Source organism: Leptinotarsa decemlineata, unplaced genomic scaffold (assembly GCF_025532065.1).
Source record: "Leptinotarsa decemlineata unplaced genomic scaffold, Ldec_3_MD MMD2_tig00026307_RagTag_RagTag, whole genome shotgun sequence".
Taxonomy (NCBI): Eukaryota; Metazoa; Arthropoda; class Insecta; order Coleoptera; family Chrysomelidae; genus Leptinotarsa; species Leptinotarsa decemlineata.
In genome coordinates, this window is record NW_027412681.1 from 17890111 (window position 1) to 17906577 (window position 16467).

Below are 16467 nucleotides of genomic sequence, written 5' to 3' on the forward strand. Positions count from 1 at the left end.
ATCGTCCCACATCGATTCCTCGGATCCTGACATCTCACCTGTTATGAATGAAAGTGGTGAAGATGTTTTGATGAAACATTTGAATAATATAAAATCTACAAATCCAGCATATGATGGAACATTTGGCGTACGTATGGATTCAATTACACAAAAGCTGAAAATGGGAAGTCTAGTGGTAAATTTCAAAGATGGAAACATTTCATTTTGGGATGCTAATAAAGTGAAAAAATATGAATGCGCAGGTAGTCCAGAATTGTATGATATGATTTTTTTGAAGAATCCACAAGATGTTGATAATGAAGAAACTCGTCAAGTATATTCCAAAATATTGAAAATAACGAATGCTCCATATAAACAATATCATCTGAAGAATGGTTTTAAAAATACAAATTCTAAAAAATTTCGTGAAGTTATCAAACCTCTATTAGACTCACGACAATATCCAATAAGAAGTAGAAGTAAAATTGGTGGAGCACTCAAACGAGTGAAAATGGAGAAAATATATAATTCAAAACCTGTGAATTATGTGTACTGGAATTCACCGAAAGAGTTAGTTGCTCGCCTACGACTATTGGTAGCTTCAAAGTCAGCCGGACATACCGGACATGATAATGAAATAATTTCAATAATTGAAGAATTACGTGAAGAAGGTATAATATATTAACATATTCACTTGTAATGATCACTGTCACATCATCATTCAATGCAGTAACATTATCACCTTTTCTCTTTAATCATATTGAAATAGAATGACTAATGAAATAAGTGATGTCAAACGACAAGTTGTTAATGAATTACATAAACCTGCAAGACGTAATTTTCGTAGAAGAATAACCACCATCAAAGGTTTTGCAGATCTATGGCAAATAGATTTAGCTGAACTGCAACCTTATGCAAAAAGTAATGAAGGATACCGATATATACTTGTAGTGATAGATTGTTACTCCAAATATCTGTGGACTGTAGCAGTTAAAGATAAAACAGGTAGTACAGTAACTAATGCAATGAAACATGTACTGAAAGAAGCCAAATACTCCCCCAAACACATACAAAGCGATCAAGGGAAAGAATTTTTCAATAAAAGCTTCTCATCTCTCATGCGAGAATATAATATCAATCATTATTCAACATTTAGCACAAAGAAGGCAGCTATAGCAGAAAGAGTGATTCGTACAATAAAGGCATGGCTCTACAAGGAATTTTCGATGAGAGGTCACCACAAATGGCTTGATATTCTTCCAATTATAACTAGTAGATATAATAATAAAGTTCATCGTACAATAGGTATGGCACCCATCAATGTTGATTCAACAACAAAATTAAAATTCAAGGGTATCAATGGAATTGGAGGAAGACAAAGTAAACCCAAATCCCAATTAAATGATATTGTACGTATAAGTAAATACAAACATATTTTTGAAAAGTCTTACACTGCGAATTTTACCACGGAGCTATTCAAGATTGTTAAAATTAATAAAACCATCCCAACGACTTATAATCTTGAAGATATGAATGAACAGCCGATTAGAGGATGTTTTTACGAAGAAGAGTTATTACGAACCGAGAATCCTGACGTATATTTGATTGAGAAGGTGTTGAAGAGAAGAAAAAATAAAGTATATGTAAAGTGGTTAGGCCTTCCTAGCGAACAAAATTCTTGGATTGATGAATCAAATATGGTTTAAATGTATATAATAGTGACTTTTATGAATAAAGTAATATTAAAGTTCATTATTGTTTTCATTTCAATTATAAGTATGTGAACTGAAAAATATTGCAGCGGTAAACATTGCCCCAGCCATTCGCAATGTTCTGTGTATAACAAACCAAATTAATTGTATACTCCATTCCCGCTTATATTTTTCAACTCACGATATTGAAAACACATTATCATTCCCAAAACTAATCGCCGTCACTTTGAAATGCAGTATCCAACTCTTTTTGCCAATTATCTCTCACTGATAATGCTGTCTCATAAAGCTTAGTCGACTCCTCAAGCTCAGCCTGAGCTTGCATTCTCGAACGTTGATGGAATTGCTTATCTTTACCAATTTTTGAACGGAGTTCATCAGCATCTTTAGACATTCTAGCCAATTCAACCTTCGCTAATGCAATCTTGGCATCTAATGCTTCAAGAGTTTCATTATTAGCATTAATAGCTCGCTCACTCTTTTCAAGTTCAGCAATAGTCATCTGTGCCTTTACAAGACGGCATTTTGCTTTCCTTTTCATTTCCCCAAACCGATGGAGGGGACTGAAAGAAGATAGCGGTTCAGCTTTCAAATCACTCTTCATTTTTTTAGGAGTACCTTTTGGCTTCCTCTTCGATCTGTCACTTTTCGTTGCGGGTTTTTTCTGTCGCACAACACTTTTGGATTCTTTCTTTTCTTTAAAGTCAGTGACAATCGATGAAGATGCCTTAGTAACCTTCCTCTTGATTGTTCTAGATTTCTTATCAACACCAAGAGGAAGGGTAAATGAAGAGTGTTTGAGTGATGATAATTGCGAAACGATCGGATTTTCAATAATAATTTGCTCATTTGGTTCTGGCACATCTGCAAAGTTAACGAAGTCGTTAATATCAAAATCATTTATCGAATCTTGACTCGATAAATGTAATACTGGAATATTTTCAAAATCAGTCTGATCGATATCAACAAGTGGTGAACCATCTTCAGCAATCAATAGCGGCATAGAGCTCATGATTATTAAGGTCTGAGGAATGATATGTGATAGCAATAGAATGTGGATAGGAAAGGTGATGATGTTACTGAGACCTCACCATTTATAGAAGAAAATAAACTAGCGCATGCGCTCTTTCATCAACTGGCACATGCGCTCTCTCACTAAACTATTCACGCATGTAACAATCTTTGTCATTTAAGAGGAAAACTTTGTGTTGCATGCATGTATTTTTAAATGTTAGAAAATAATACAAATAAATTCAAAATATATATATATATATATATATATATATATATATATATATATATATATATATATATATTTATTAATAATAGAGGACAATAACGATAATAAAAAATGAAAAATGTTAATATGTCTCTGTGGATGTGGAACGTTCTTTGACTCTATTCCTCAATAGTTGTTGCTCGTGCGTCAAACACCAACATTGAAAAAAATGGATTCTCCTATTGGGGTAGAGTTGACCAACCTTCTCACACAGATCCCAAGTACTTCTACATGCATTGCATACATGATTCCAACAATTCATGGAATATGTATCACAACGCAAACAACGTTGCAGTGGAGTTGGAACGGCAGCACAGGTACCACAAATATTTCTACAGATACCTATATTGTTAAATATTATAGGTTCGGAACACTTCAGACACTGTAACTGTTGTTGACGATAATCCGATTTTGTTCGCTTCGGTGGATGAGAAGGAGGCGATAGTTGAATCCGCAACACGCAATCACTACACATACCAGTACATGGATTGATTGAATCCTTAGGTCTACTTATTTGACAAAAGTAGCACACAATAGCCCCTGCAATCATCATTGGGTAGACACACACTTTTGGTTTTTCATTCCACTCTTTTGGAAACGGCATTTTACTAATTCGATTAGAAATATTAAGAGATGACTTACAGAAACTCTGAATGCTCTCTCCTATACCTACGATCTCTATTTATACAAATCAACATCATGTGGAAGTATAGTGGGATAACTTCTCCTACTATTCCACTCTAAACGAGTCAAGTGGGAGTCGCATCACCTCCTATATAAGTTGACTTGCAAACCTAGAGTTCATTCATTCACTCTCTACAACTGTGAGCAAACAACAACAAGATGAATTCTGCAAAAATAAATGCTGCATTAAATAGAATAGCTGCTGTTGATGAAAACAATTGGATAGACGAATCAGATGATGAGGATGTCAATGTTCCGCTAGAGGAAGTAATAGTTGAAGCAGAAGATGTTGGAGTCGATGAAGATGAGATAGACGAAGTTGAAAACGAGGCCAACCAAAGCGACGAAGATGATGACGTGATGGAGTTTGAGAGGGTCATGGATGAAGAAGGAGATGATGAAGGGATAGAAGCTGACACAACTGAAGGTGATGGTGCTATGAGGATCGGTATGCGAACACTCAATGTCAGTGAGACACTGGAAGATCCCTTGGATTTGTATTGTGCATTGGATGCATACGTATTGATCAGCACAATAGATGGAGAGAACAAAAAACTATGTTGGTGCTGCTTTCGGTTTTATTCGCATAGAAACAATAATGGAGGGTGGTATGCCCATGTCAACACCCACAACACTGTCTCAATTATGGAAATGGGACAGAATTGGTGTGAAGCTTGCGAGAGGCCACTAACAAACTTCACCCGAGTATCTACATGTATTATATGTAATAATGTCCAACCTGTGGCACAATAACCGTGGACCTACTGGTCAAAAAAAAAAAAACAACAGCCCTTCTCAGGGCTACATTATTCACACAAACAGTAGTTAGTTGTATTAGTATTCATAGATTATGTGACAAATGAATACTTTGACTAATAAAAGTCTAAGTTGGAAATTTGTTAGTCTTTGAATATCTATACATTATATGACAAATAAATTACTATTTGTTAGTCTTTGAATATCTATACATTATATGACAAATAAATTACTACTTTGACTGAAAAGTCGAAATTTGGAATTTGATAGTCATTGAATATCTATGCATATGATGAGTACTACTTTAAATGAAAGTTGAAGTTGGCATTTGTCAATCATTCATATGCATATAATGATGAATACTTTCACATACATATATTTCGTTTGAGATTATAATGTTAACATAATGTTAACAATGGTATGAATCTGTTTCTGTTTGAAAGTATAATGGTAGCTCTGAAAAGAGCTATTTTTTTTATTGTTTCAGTCTTTAATTGTAGCCCTGAAAAGGGCTGTTATTTTTTATCAATCCATGCAATGATATGGACTAACGCTCCTCATCATCAGAAACAATAATTATGGTATCGTCATCTGAATCAGATGATATACTAATGATATCATCCTCATAGTAGTCATCTGAATCAGATGATATACTCATGATGTCGTCGTCGTCATAATCAGCTGAATCAGATGATATACTAATCACATCATCCGCATTATTATCGTCAACAGCATCTATGTCGTCCTGAATACCTTGTTCCACTCGTTCTGCGAAATCATCAGGAAGATCATAGATTCGCTGCAGAAATTGAGCGAAGGTTGTACTCAAATGATCAGACGTTGAATCTATTTCATGTACTTGGATGGGTCCTGTACTCGACATTGTGGAAGAATGATATAGAACTGGGATTGTTGCTATATTTATATTGGAAGAAATGAAATGGAGGGGGTGAAATGTAGAACAGTGTTTGAGATTCGAAAACATCAAGAATGAAACTCTGAGCGATTATTAGGAGAAATTCTAGTGATTATTATGAAAAAAAAAACTAATAAGAGGGAGAGGAAGGGAGGAAGACACTGCCCCAGCCTCGCAGTGCCTCGTGTACACCAACCAAAAAGTGTGTACTCCGTGGAAGGAAAGGAAAGGAAATGATGGACGAGTAGATGATTATATGTCATCATCGGAATTGAGGACATCATCATCGATTAGGATTGGGGATGGCGGAGGACTATCCTCGATGAGGATAGGGGATGGTGGAGGACGTCTAATGTCAAGCTCGTCATCAGCATCATCACCAGAGTCGTCGTCGTCATCATCGTCGTCGTCGCTACTCATTGGGACAATGTCATCATAAGCAGGGTCCCACCATCCGTCAGGATCTGGATATTCCGAGTCATCCAAGTGTCCTTCGTCACTGCCAGTGACATGTTGAACTTGCATCCTGATGTCGTGATCCCGGTATTCGTATGGCGGACTGTGGGGTTCCGTGGTGGAAGAGACTACCTGTACCTGGCTGTTATCCCAGTAATTGAAGTTGTACCCCTGATCCGGGCAGCTATAGGGTTCGGAGGTTGAATCGGGTTCCATCTCGATGCTAGCTGATCAACTGAATGTTTCATCAGATGATTTCTACTTTTATACTTTCGAGAGGGAGTGGGAGAGGAGTGGAACATTGAGTAGGGGTAAATTGTAGTGTGACATAAGACATATTCAATGAGTAGGGGTAAATTGCAAAGTGACATAAGACATATTCAATGAAAGAGATACTTGAATGGATAAAATACAAATGAAATATACTTGTCGATTTCACTATGAAACATGTCTATTTTTTATTTTTTAAATTTTCTTCACATGAAATTATTTACAAGTGATTAGAGAACACAAAAATTGATGTGAGGTATTTGTCTAGAAGAACTTGGAATTGAAATAAAAAAAAATGATAATAATAATAAGAGGAAGTGAAGAAAAATGCTCCAACCATCGCATTGTTCAATGTGTACCAAACCAAAAAACAGTGTACACCCTTTGTTTCACTTCCTTTTCCTTTATTCAATATAAACTTAACAAATATAAACTTAAAACTACCATAATTAAATACTCCTAACTAACCTAAAACTAATCTTATATTTACACTTCATCTACAAAAAGAGTGTCCATAACTGTCACTATTTTTTTGTACATCTTTATCGAAGAGGTCTCTGCTTTACACCTTTCCTGCAGAGATGCATACTTCCGATCTATTTCGGCCATTTCCTTTTGGATTTCCCTCCGTCGGTTATCCATTTCAGCCATTTGTCGCTTCATGGTAACCAACGCGGCCTCGCTAGATCGGGCAGCTCGTTCTGCTTTCTTGCATCTCTGCAGAAAAACACTCATCTTTTCACTAACCTCTCCGATAGGCTGTGGCACCAACACCTCAGGATCCGCCGGTGTCGCTGGCAGCGGTGGTAGTCGCGTCACCAACGGCGACAATATCACCAACTCCGGAGAAGGACTCCTCGGAATTTCCACTGCTGCTGGTGCTGCTGCTGGTGTGGAGGCCCTCTTACGAGAGGTCGAAAAACTACCTGCATAAGGATTAGTCCTATTGCAAGTAGCTCGGTACTTTGAAATAGGACCAACCTTTGCTGCAGGTCGTTGGCAAACCTTCTTCACAGCCCTGACTTCCTCCTCCTCGAATAAGTCAGGGCTAGAAGATCTGCACCTAACTCGCGAACGCGAAGTGGTTGGCTGGTCAACCGTCACCGCTCTCGAAGATGCTGCCTCCTCCTGGTCAGCGGACACCGGCAGAATAGACGCCACAGCATTATTCACCTCCTGTGTATTGGTTGCCATTCTGAAAAAGAAGAAATAATACAAAGTTAGTTGATATAAAAAATAACATTCCTAATTTACTTACTCAAATATCAAGTTGGTCGTTGGAACGTACTGCCTTGTTGTGGAGTGGACTGCTCTCGATGAGATGACTTCTCGAACTGAATGTTGTGGAGTGCTCTCCGGAGGGTATCGACTTCGATGCGTGAGCGGTGGGAAAATGGTGGGAGCGCACATGCGCGATGAGGGTAGGGGTGTACATGCGCAAATGTTGGGAGTCGGGGGCGGGGCTTCGGGGAGGGGAGGGGCGGGGCTTCGGAAAGGGGGCGGGGCTTCGGAAAGGGGCGGGGTATCCGAAAAGTTGGTGGCGCCGGGGGGGGGGGGCGTGGCCCGTTAGGGCTGCCTGGGCTCTGCCCAGGTGGGTGGGGCCTCCGGCCCCAGGTAGGCGGGACATCTGGAGAGACATCTACGCCCTCTTCGCGCGCGCGTTCGTAACATAATATGCAACCGAACACCTAACCTAACGTATTAACGTAACCTAACCTAGTACGCTAACCTACCGCTATGCAACCGAACACCTAACCTATCGTATGTATTAACGTAACCTAACCTAGTACGCTAACCTACCGCTATGCAACCGAACACCTAACCTAACCTAACCTAACCTAACCTAACCTAACCTAACCTAACCTACCCTAACCTACAGTAACTATTAATCTAACCTAACCTAACGAGGGAATACTAACCTAACACCTAACCTAACGTAAGTATGCAGCTAACCTAACGTAACTATTAACCTAACCTAACGAGGGAATACATTCACCATGTTGGTTCCATTAATACATCATCAGTTGGTTTTGGTTTTGGTTGTATTATTCTATGATTTGGATTAATGTTCAGTCCTGGATATCCCAGTCCACCTGATGATGATGGCCTGACTTTATAGTTTCTCTCCAAAACTTCTTTATGGTTTTTCTCCAATACTTCAACTCTCTGTTCCAGTACATCATACTTTTTCATTGTAGTCCCTGTTATGTTTGACATAGCATCAAATTTTTTATTTGTAGACGCTGTTATGTCAGACATTTTTATGTCTACATCACTTGTAAGTTTGTCAAATTTACGAGTGAAAGTTATCCGAGCCTCTGCAATTTTATCGTCAAATGCTTGCCGGGCGTCCCGAGCAATATTGCCTATTGTGGATTGTATTGCAGCTTGTAGGGCTAGAAGTATAACTTCCTTTGCTCCATTAATTTCCCCCTCAAGATATGATACAGTTACACAATCACTCTTGTCAATTGGTTCACTTGTATTTTTCAATATTTTCCTTTGCATGTCATAATGACCATCTTTTGTTAATTTAAAACCATTCCCAGGAGGACCTCGAATGACATTACCACCCCATTTTCTTTTTCTACCAAACTTATCGATTGTTTTAGACATTGTGCACTCTACGATGATTCTCTTCAAACTGATATTTCTGTCATTTACATTATACTATATATTGCAGTAATTGATTAGGGAAATAGAAATAATACAAATAAAATTTCAATCATTTTATATTCATTACAGTAATACATATACATACATACATAATACATTAATATCACATTACTTCTATCATATATTATTAATTATAAATGGCTACATAAATATCAATATTGAATTTTCCGGTTTTGAAGATATTGAATGATATTTCAATCATTGATCTCGGCAGATAATAAATTAATCAATTGATCCAATGGAGTCTCCTGAGATTGTGATTGTTGAATAATATTACTTATCCAACGAATGTTCTCATTTGGATCGTTTTCATAAAATTCAATATCATTATGACCCCAAGGAAGAGTGTGGGTAGTATTCGGAATGATAAATCGTTTATCGTCGTGATATGATAATGCAACTTTATTTTTTAATTCAGTATACATATCATGTAACACGCTTCTAAATGAATTCATCTTTCTGAATATCATACCACCTTGTTCGACGATTTTTTGATAATCTTCGCATGTCAATTCATTCTTTATTACAGATCGTTTAACCCCTTTGGCTTTCTTAAATTCACCATCAACAGATTTCACATAATATGCTTTAGCACCTGTACCATAAAAACTCATGATTGGATCATTTGGAAATTCATCTTTGAAGTTACCCAAGACTGAACTTGTTACTGGAATATTGAATTGGTTAACTATACTGTAATTGGATGTATCAAATCTACTTATGTTAGTTTTTATGAATTCATAAAAATTTTCTGTGTTTACTTTAAGAATGAGCGAGTCGGTATCTGTGTAAAGTAAAGAGACATTTTCATCAAAGTGTTGTTTGATGCATCCATAGAAAAAGTCATACATGACTGTTTTAGATAATTCTAATATGGAAAATCCCAAATATAATGGTTTATCGTAATGAACCTTCACTCTACCCAATTGAATGGCAACGAAATTATCAGTGAAAATTGAACAATTTTTGAAATTTGGTTTGGCTATGAGAGTGCTGGCACCTATATTTTTCTTTATATTTTCCCAATGTGTAACGAGTCTAACATCAATTCGATTATCTACATTCTCCATTGTCTTTCCATACACCGCATTATTCATTAGTTTATAGAAATCTTTAACAGATTTGTTGTTAGACCTATTACGCATTTCAGTATTAAGATCTATATAGGGTTTCATCCAGCATGATTGTTTGAATTTCAATACTCTATGTGTATTCATTACAATCAATCCATTTTTGACAGCTTGCTGTAGATTCCTATAATGAACAATATATTTTCTTTTATCATTCAAATTTGGAATTAATTTGGGAATTTTCGATTGTGTACGAGGTGGTATTATTTTTTCGACTAAAAATGGAAGGTCAGAATGTTTATCATGCAACTCTTGTGGATAATGAATGTCCACTTCAAATACATACCCATACGGACTATCAGTACTCACATCCATCACATCGAGATTAAGAATTTCATTTGGTGTCAACCATGTAAATTCACTTGTTGGTAGAGGTTGTGACATACTGTGACCGTATAGATTTGTTGCATCTAAATATGTAATGAATGTGGAAGGTTCGTTGGGATTATAATTGGGTAAAAATCTATTATTTGCTATATGTTTCCTCTCGCTACATTGACTAATTCCACCTCGTATACCTTTTTGAAAAAAGTGAATCATATCAATGTCAGTTAGTAATTCCAATTCAACATTAGTGAACTTCAACATGGCATCCCATGATAATCCAGGTGCAGTGTAATATTGTGCCGGATCTAAGTTATATATCTCTAAACTTGTGGTGCGGAAGTTTTCAAAAATATCACATAGTAGCAATACATCCGACTTCAAATACAAATCAGAGTATTCCCCCAAATTCTGACACTCGAATAAATTCCAAACATTTCTAGCCCTATCATAATCAGTTTCCGATATATGTTCACAATTGAGTGTGTCATAAAACTGATTTTTTGTCGGAAGTAATGGATAATTCAATTTGTCAATGTCATCAACAAAACTATATGGAAATACACCTTTCTGTCTCATCAAATTGAATTTCTCAATTTGTGGGAAATGTTTGTGCATCTCCAAACATTGATCGGAGGTCAAGTTTGCACCCAACTTCTCCAACGAATTAGTCATAAATTTATAACTATCGATAAATCTCATTTTGAGATAATTCTTCCTAACCACACCATCTTTATCGGTATAGCTGTGTGTAAAGAGATGCTTCGTGAAAGATATATATTTCTCTTTAGTTTGCGGGATAACATCAACTTTCTCTTTATTCCTATACAATTCTTTTATGAATAAATGACAATCATAACCATTTAAATTATGAAAAATGATAGGTATGAAGTTTGGTATTTTGAAATTTAAATTACATTTCGAGTGAGCGGCATGTGATCTTTTCTTTCCTGTGACATGACAATGATCTCTTACTTTGACGTCACCATCAGTAAATGCTTTATTACATATACCACAAGTTCTGGCTGCAACAAACTGTTCTTCTTCTTCGACAGTTTGTGTATCCATTGGTTTAGGGTTTCTGAGATGATTTTCATGTATCTCTTTCAAATCATCTTCAATGCTACTCACAAATTTCTGAGCTGCATCTACACCCCTATATGTAACAAATTTTGTCAAATCATCATTATATGAACACTTTATCAAATAAGCAAATGAATATGGGGCATGTTTGAATGTTTTAATCGTGTATGAACTTCCAGGATTTGGCTCATTCACATGAATCGGTTTAAGCACTGATTCAAAATCAGCATACACTACAAATGGCACCCTCATTTGCCTCTCAAAGTTTTCAAACATTAGTTTATTTTCCGCAACCATTCTACCATATTTATTGATCTTTAAATTAGTAGTTGGTGTTGTGGTACTAATGTGATTACAATCATACATATTATGACGTAAAAGCAATCTCTCATCAGAAAAATATATCAAACATCCGTCACAAAAATATTTTTTCTGTCTATGAGCTGACAGTTGATTAGAAACTAATCTTGAAAGATCTTTGATCCAACAATAGTGACCATTACCGGAGTCATCAGTTATAAACAATAAATTGACATGTCTCCGGAGTCTTCTCTGTGAGTATCGCAATGGACCAATCACTTCATACTTCATTTTACCCTTCTCAAATGTACTCTCTAAACCGTAAACATCAATTGAAATATCATTCCTATCTTCGAATATTTCGATACTCTTATTATTAACTTTAACCGGAAAATCCATACCTGTGACATCTAAAACAGTGGAAAAATGTGGATATGACGTAAGTTCGGACACTCGACTATCTGCAGGATATAATGCTGATGTTATAGCCCAAGCAAAACAATATTGATCTTCATTACGAACATTCACAACAGCTTTCTTCCATTGAATACATTGAGGCAGCTTCACATATGAACGTCCTTCCAGTGGACTGTATTTATTAATGTTGACCTCGAGAAACAATATTTTTTCACAAGTCCAACCTGAATTATAAAAAAAAATGTTACTATTCAATCTTATTGAAATTTTTAAAAAATAAATACCTGAGTCACGATCCTGGAACTCAGTCGTTTGAGCCACAATTACATCACGGAATCCATCAAAAACAGCATTCAAATCTGAAGATTGGTCCACTATTTTATTTTGGGAATTAAATGACTTCGTGTCCCTCGAATCATCAGTCTGAAGAATATAATTCCCAAAAACTTCCATATTCACCTTGATGCTTTTATGGATCCTGATGGCTGATTCCAGTAATTCAATGACCTTCTGCCTAATCTTATTGAAAAATGACATGTAGTCACTGGTTACAATCGAACTCTCCACCCTGTATGTAGCAATGCGGCAATTGAATGCATTCGTTATAATTTGAACACCGTCAGACAATTGAACACATGCATTATTTTTATGACTCATGGTTCTTCGGTGAGAATTCACTTGGGTCATAGGAATTGTCACATTACAACAATTGCACGTATACAACTGAATAACACTCTACCAATTGCTAACTGCTGCAGATATATTCGTCTACTGATTTCATAGTGTGCCAAGCATTTCTTTTATATTAAACAGTGTGAGTCACCCCCACCATGAAACCGTGAAAGATTCACATTGCTAGTTGCTATCCACTAGAGATGCCTGACGTCACAGCCAAGCCCATCTCCCAACTTGATGCGATAACAGTTGCCGGTACGAGCAAGCAATAGTCGTTGCGGTCTCGGAGAGGGTAGACGCTAGGCAAACGGTCCTCGGCTGCCGTTGTGTCACCATCGATAGCGGGGCTAGAGCGAACCTTCATCGCTTCGGGAGAGGTGAGGGCAGACCGATGAATACGCATTACTCTGCCACACGTCGTGGAGTGAACATGTCGCTCTCTAGCCGTTGAACGGTTATTGCTGTGACGTCACTCCACTACTAACTTGGTGCCCTAACACCGATGGAGCATTTATTACTTGGAGGATCTTCGAAGTATGCAGACGTATGTTTGTACATAGACAAACAAGCACATGATGAAACCCTGTACCGTGCATTCTCCTACACACACACACACACATAAACACACAAAATCTCATATGAAAAAAAAATCTGAACGATCCATGCACCAGACACTTCAAGGTCACAACGCCTTGACTTCACTGCACAACAAAAAAACTTCACCAAACAACAACCAATAAAAAAAGCAATTAATACGTCATAGTGGTGGGGGGAGGCCGAGAATCAGCTGTAAACAACTACTGCTGTCGCCCCCATACGAACGACAACTCTCAGAAGTTGAGAAACTTGTGCGAGCTAAGGACTAACGAGGTCTTACCTTTTAACGTGTGATTCCTAACACGGTTGCAGAATCATCCCCGCTTCAACCAGATAAATTCTCTCGAGAAAAATATCTGGTCGAGGCGGGAATTGAACCCACGATCTTCCGATCGTGAGTCGGGCGCACTACCATCGCGGCCAGTTCCACAACATAACATAATGTATTGATATTGTTAATGAATTCATACCTGACCTTTCCAGGTAGATTTATCATTTAGGTAGACGAATATGTAATAGGTTATAATATAAAATGGTGTAATTCAGAAGTGACTCTCGGTTTATGCTTGAAGAAGCTATTGTATAGGGAAACACGTGTCGCGGTTTTTGTAAAACTCTTATGATGAAAATCATACAATAAACTGTATTGATTAGTTTTTTTTTATATTATAATAGAGAAAATGGACATGTGAGCATTGAGAATTAAGTATTTACAAAAAATAAAATAATTTCGTAGCCAACAGCGACCAATTGTGTGTTTCTTGATGAAACATGCATTCATAGTAGACATACATTTTCAACGAACTGGACAAATGAATCAACCAAAGGGTTATTTGAAAATATTGCGAAGGGGCCAAGACTCATTATTGTCCATGCAGGAGGTGACATGGGCTATATACCTAATTGTCGGCTTATATTAAAATCAGGCACAACATCAGGGAATTATGATTCAGAAGTGAATTCTGAAAATTATGATAAATGGTTACAATAATAGTTAATCCCAAATTCACCTGTGAATTAGGTAGTCGGGACCAATAATGCTCCATACCACAACATTCAAATTATTCCGGCCCCCAACACAAATTCCAGGAAGGCTGAAATAGTGAAGTGGCTGCACGAAAAAAGCATTGTGTTCACCCCTAACATGCTCAAACCCGTATTATACGAGTTGATAAAGGTAAATAAAAAGCATCATTTCAGATACAAATTTGATGAGGTTCTGCTTCAACACGGACATAACGTTTCGCGATTTCCATCATACCTATTGAACTCATTTGAGCTACTGTTGAAAACAAAGTGTCCCAAATGAATGTTACTTTCGAATTTGAAGATGTGAGGAAACTGGTGGAGCACGAGTTTGATCAAATCACTTCCGAAAAATGGCAAGGGCGTTGCTGACATATAGTAGATATAGAGCGGATATATTGGGAAACTGAAACAAACACATACGTTCAGAGGTAAATCCAGTAATTATTAATGTAAATGTAATGTAATGACTGAATTAAGTTTATTTTTCTGTTCTACTACCTATAATACTAAATAAAATATGAAAAGAAATTACAAAGAAGTCATGTTCCATTTGCTACCCTAATTAAAACTAATTATAGACACGACGCTGGCCGGCAAGGGGCTCATCGTATTCCGAAAGTAGTAGCTGGGGGAGGTTATACCTGCGCGAACGCTCGCCATCAGCCGTGGCGTATACTGTATTCTCTTTATTTTCTTCCAGTTTCGTTAGGTTATGTCATTAGAATTTCGTCAAAATATGCCTGATAATTTGAATTTTCACATATCTCGGTTTCTCATATGGTGAACCCAATTTCTTGATTTTTGTTCTTCATTTGCCGGTTTTTGTTCGAGTTTATGGAGAACTGAGCTGAATTGGAGTTCTAAAAATCGTAATTTGCCCCTTCTGTTTGAATAATCTTGAATTCTGTTCGATTCACTTCACTAGTAGAAAATGTTCAACAGGCCTTTTTTATTGTTGATAACACTGCCACCCTACTGAAAAAATTATTTCAAAAATATTGTTTGATTCGAATAATTTCTATTTTCAACAACGATTACGAAAAAGTTATTCAAGAAAATTTCAATTCAAAATATTTCGTAGAGTAACGAATGTAACTGAATTATTAGCTGCATCGACCGAATTCTTAAAAAAAAGTATACTGGAATACAATTGAATGGAAATCATTACTGTCGTAGGAATCAGCCGTAAGTTTCGTTGAATACTTACTCCTGGTGCTGTGGATCTCCGGTTCTCCACGAAAAAAAGGTTTTTTTCTGGGTTTTCTCCTAATTCAACATAAACATTTTAATTATTTCCAGTACGTCCAGTTCTCTGGCAGAAGACGAAAATCAGTACCCTTTCAAATATAATAATAATAAACTTAATAAAAATAAGTCAGTTTGTCTTTGTCAACAGGGTTTCTGACACAAAATCAAGATATGTAAACGTCTTTAGAGCACAGTACCAGTAATTTTTCATGAATTGATATTTTTCTCTGTGATTTTTCTGTCACTTAACATTCAAAGCTTCGATTTCTTTCTATCATCTATAAAATAGACAAGTTTTTATTTTTTTTCTACAACAGAATTTTTACCGCCAGACACTGAACCAGATAGATAGTCTATATGAAAGTGATTATCAGTTGTTTTCATCTCTTGTTGATATTTGAACTGAAACGTAAGTAGGAAAAAAACATTCAACAGTTCTGGAGTTGACGAACATGATACCATGGAGAGAATAGTTCATTTCAATAATCCAACCTGTAGGTATCTTCATTATTCTCGTGGTATCCAAATAAGTAAAGAATTTCATTCAATCTGATTTCATATAAACTTCTACGGAAAGAAATGATTTATAAACTTCCACAGTTGAATTAGGGAAATGAACTGTATACAATAGTTGAATAAAAAAACTATCAAATATTTTTGTTTACCTGTTTCTTGCGGCTTCGAGAGTTTTCATGTATTTGCCTATGTCCGATTCATGGGAATATCTATTCACAAATTATAAGTATAGTTGACCAAATATTCACCTTGAATAACTGAACATCATTCTGATTTCATTTTTTCTGTCGAATATTTGACGTGATATTTTTAAAAGACATAACTTTTTCATTGACCACAATACATTATTGAAAAACGCCACAAAATCGATCAAAATGTTTCTGAAATTATCGCGTATAAACGTATAGGAAAACAGATAAA

At 36.5% G+C, this 16467-nt stretch overlaps 2 protein-coding genes across 3 annotated transcripts in view; one reads left to right on the forward strand and one right to left on the reverse strand.

The window, feature by feature from the left end:
* Positions 1-16467, forward strand: part of loh (thrombospondin type 1 domain containing lonely heart) — a 701195-nt gene that overhangs the window by 573217 nt on the left and 111511 nt on the right. The window lies entirely within an intron of this gene.
* Positions 1875-7544, reverse strand: LOC141485148 (uncharacterized). Its single transcript, XM_074181273.1, has 2 exons — positions 7311-7544; positions 1875-7247 (listed from the first exon to the last, which is right to left on the reverse strand). Exons 1-2 carry the CDS (start codon positions 7460-7462, stop codon positions 6539-6541), a joined length of 861 nt encoding a protein of 286 aa, XP_074037374.1. The 5' UTR covers positions 7463-7544; the 3' UTR covers positions 1875-6538.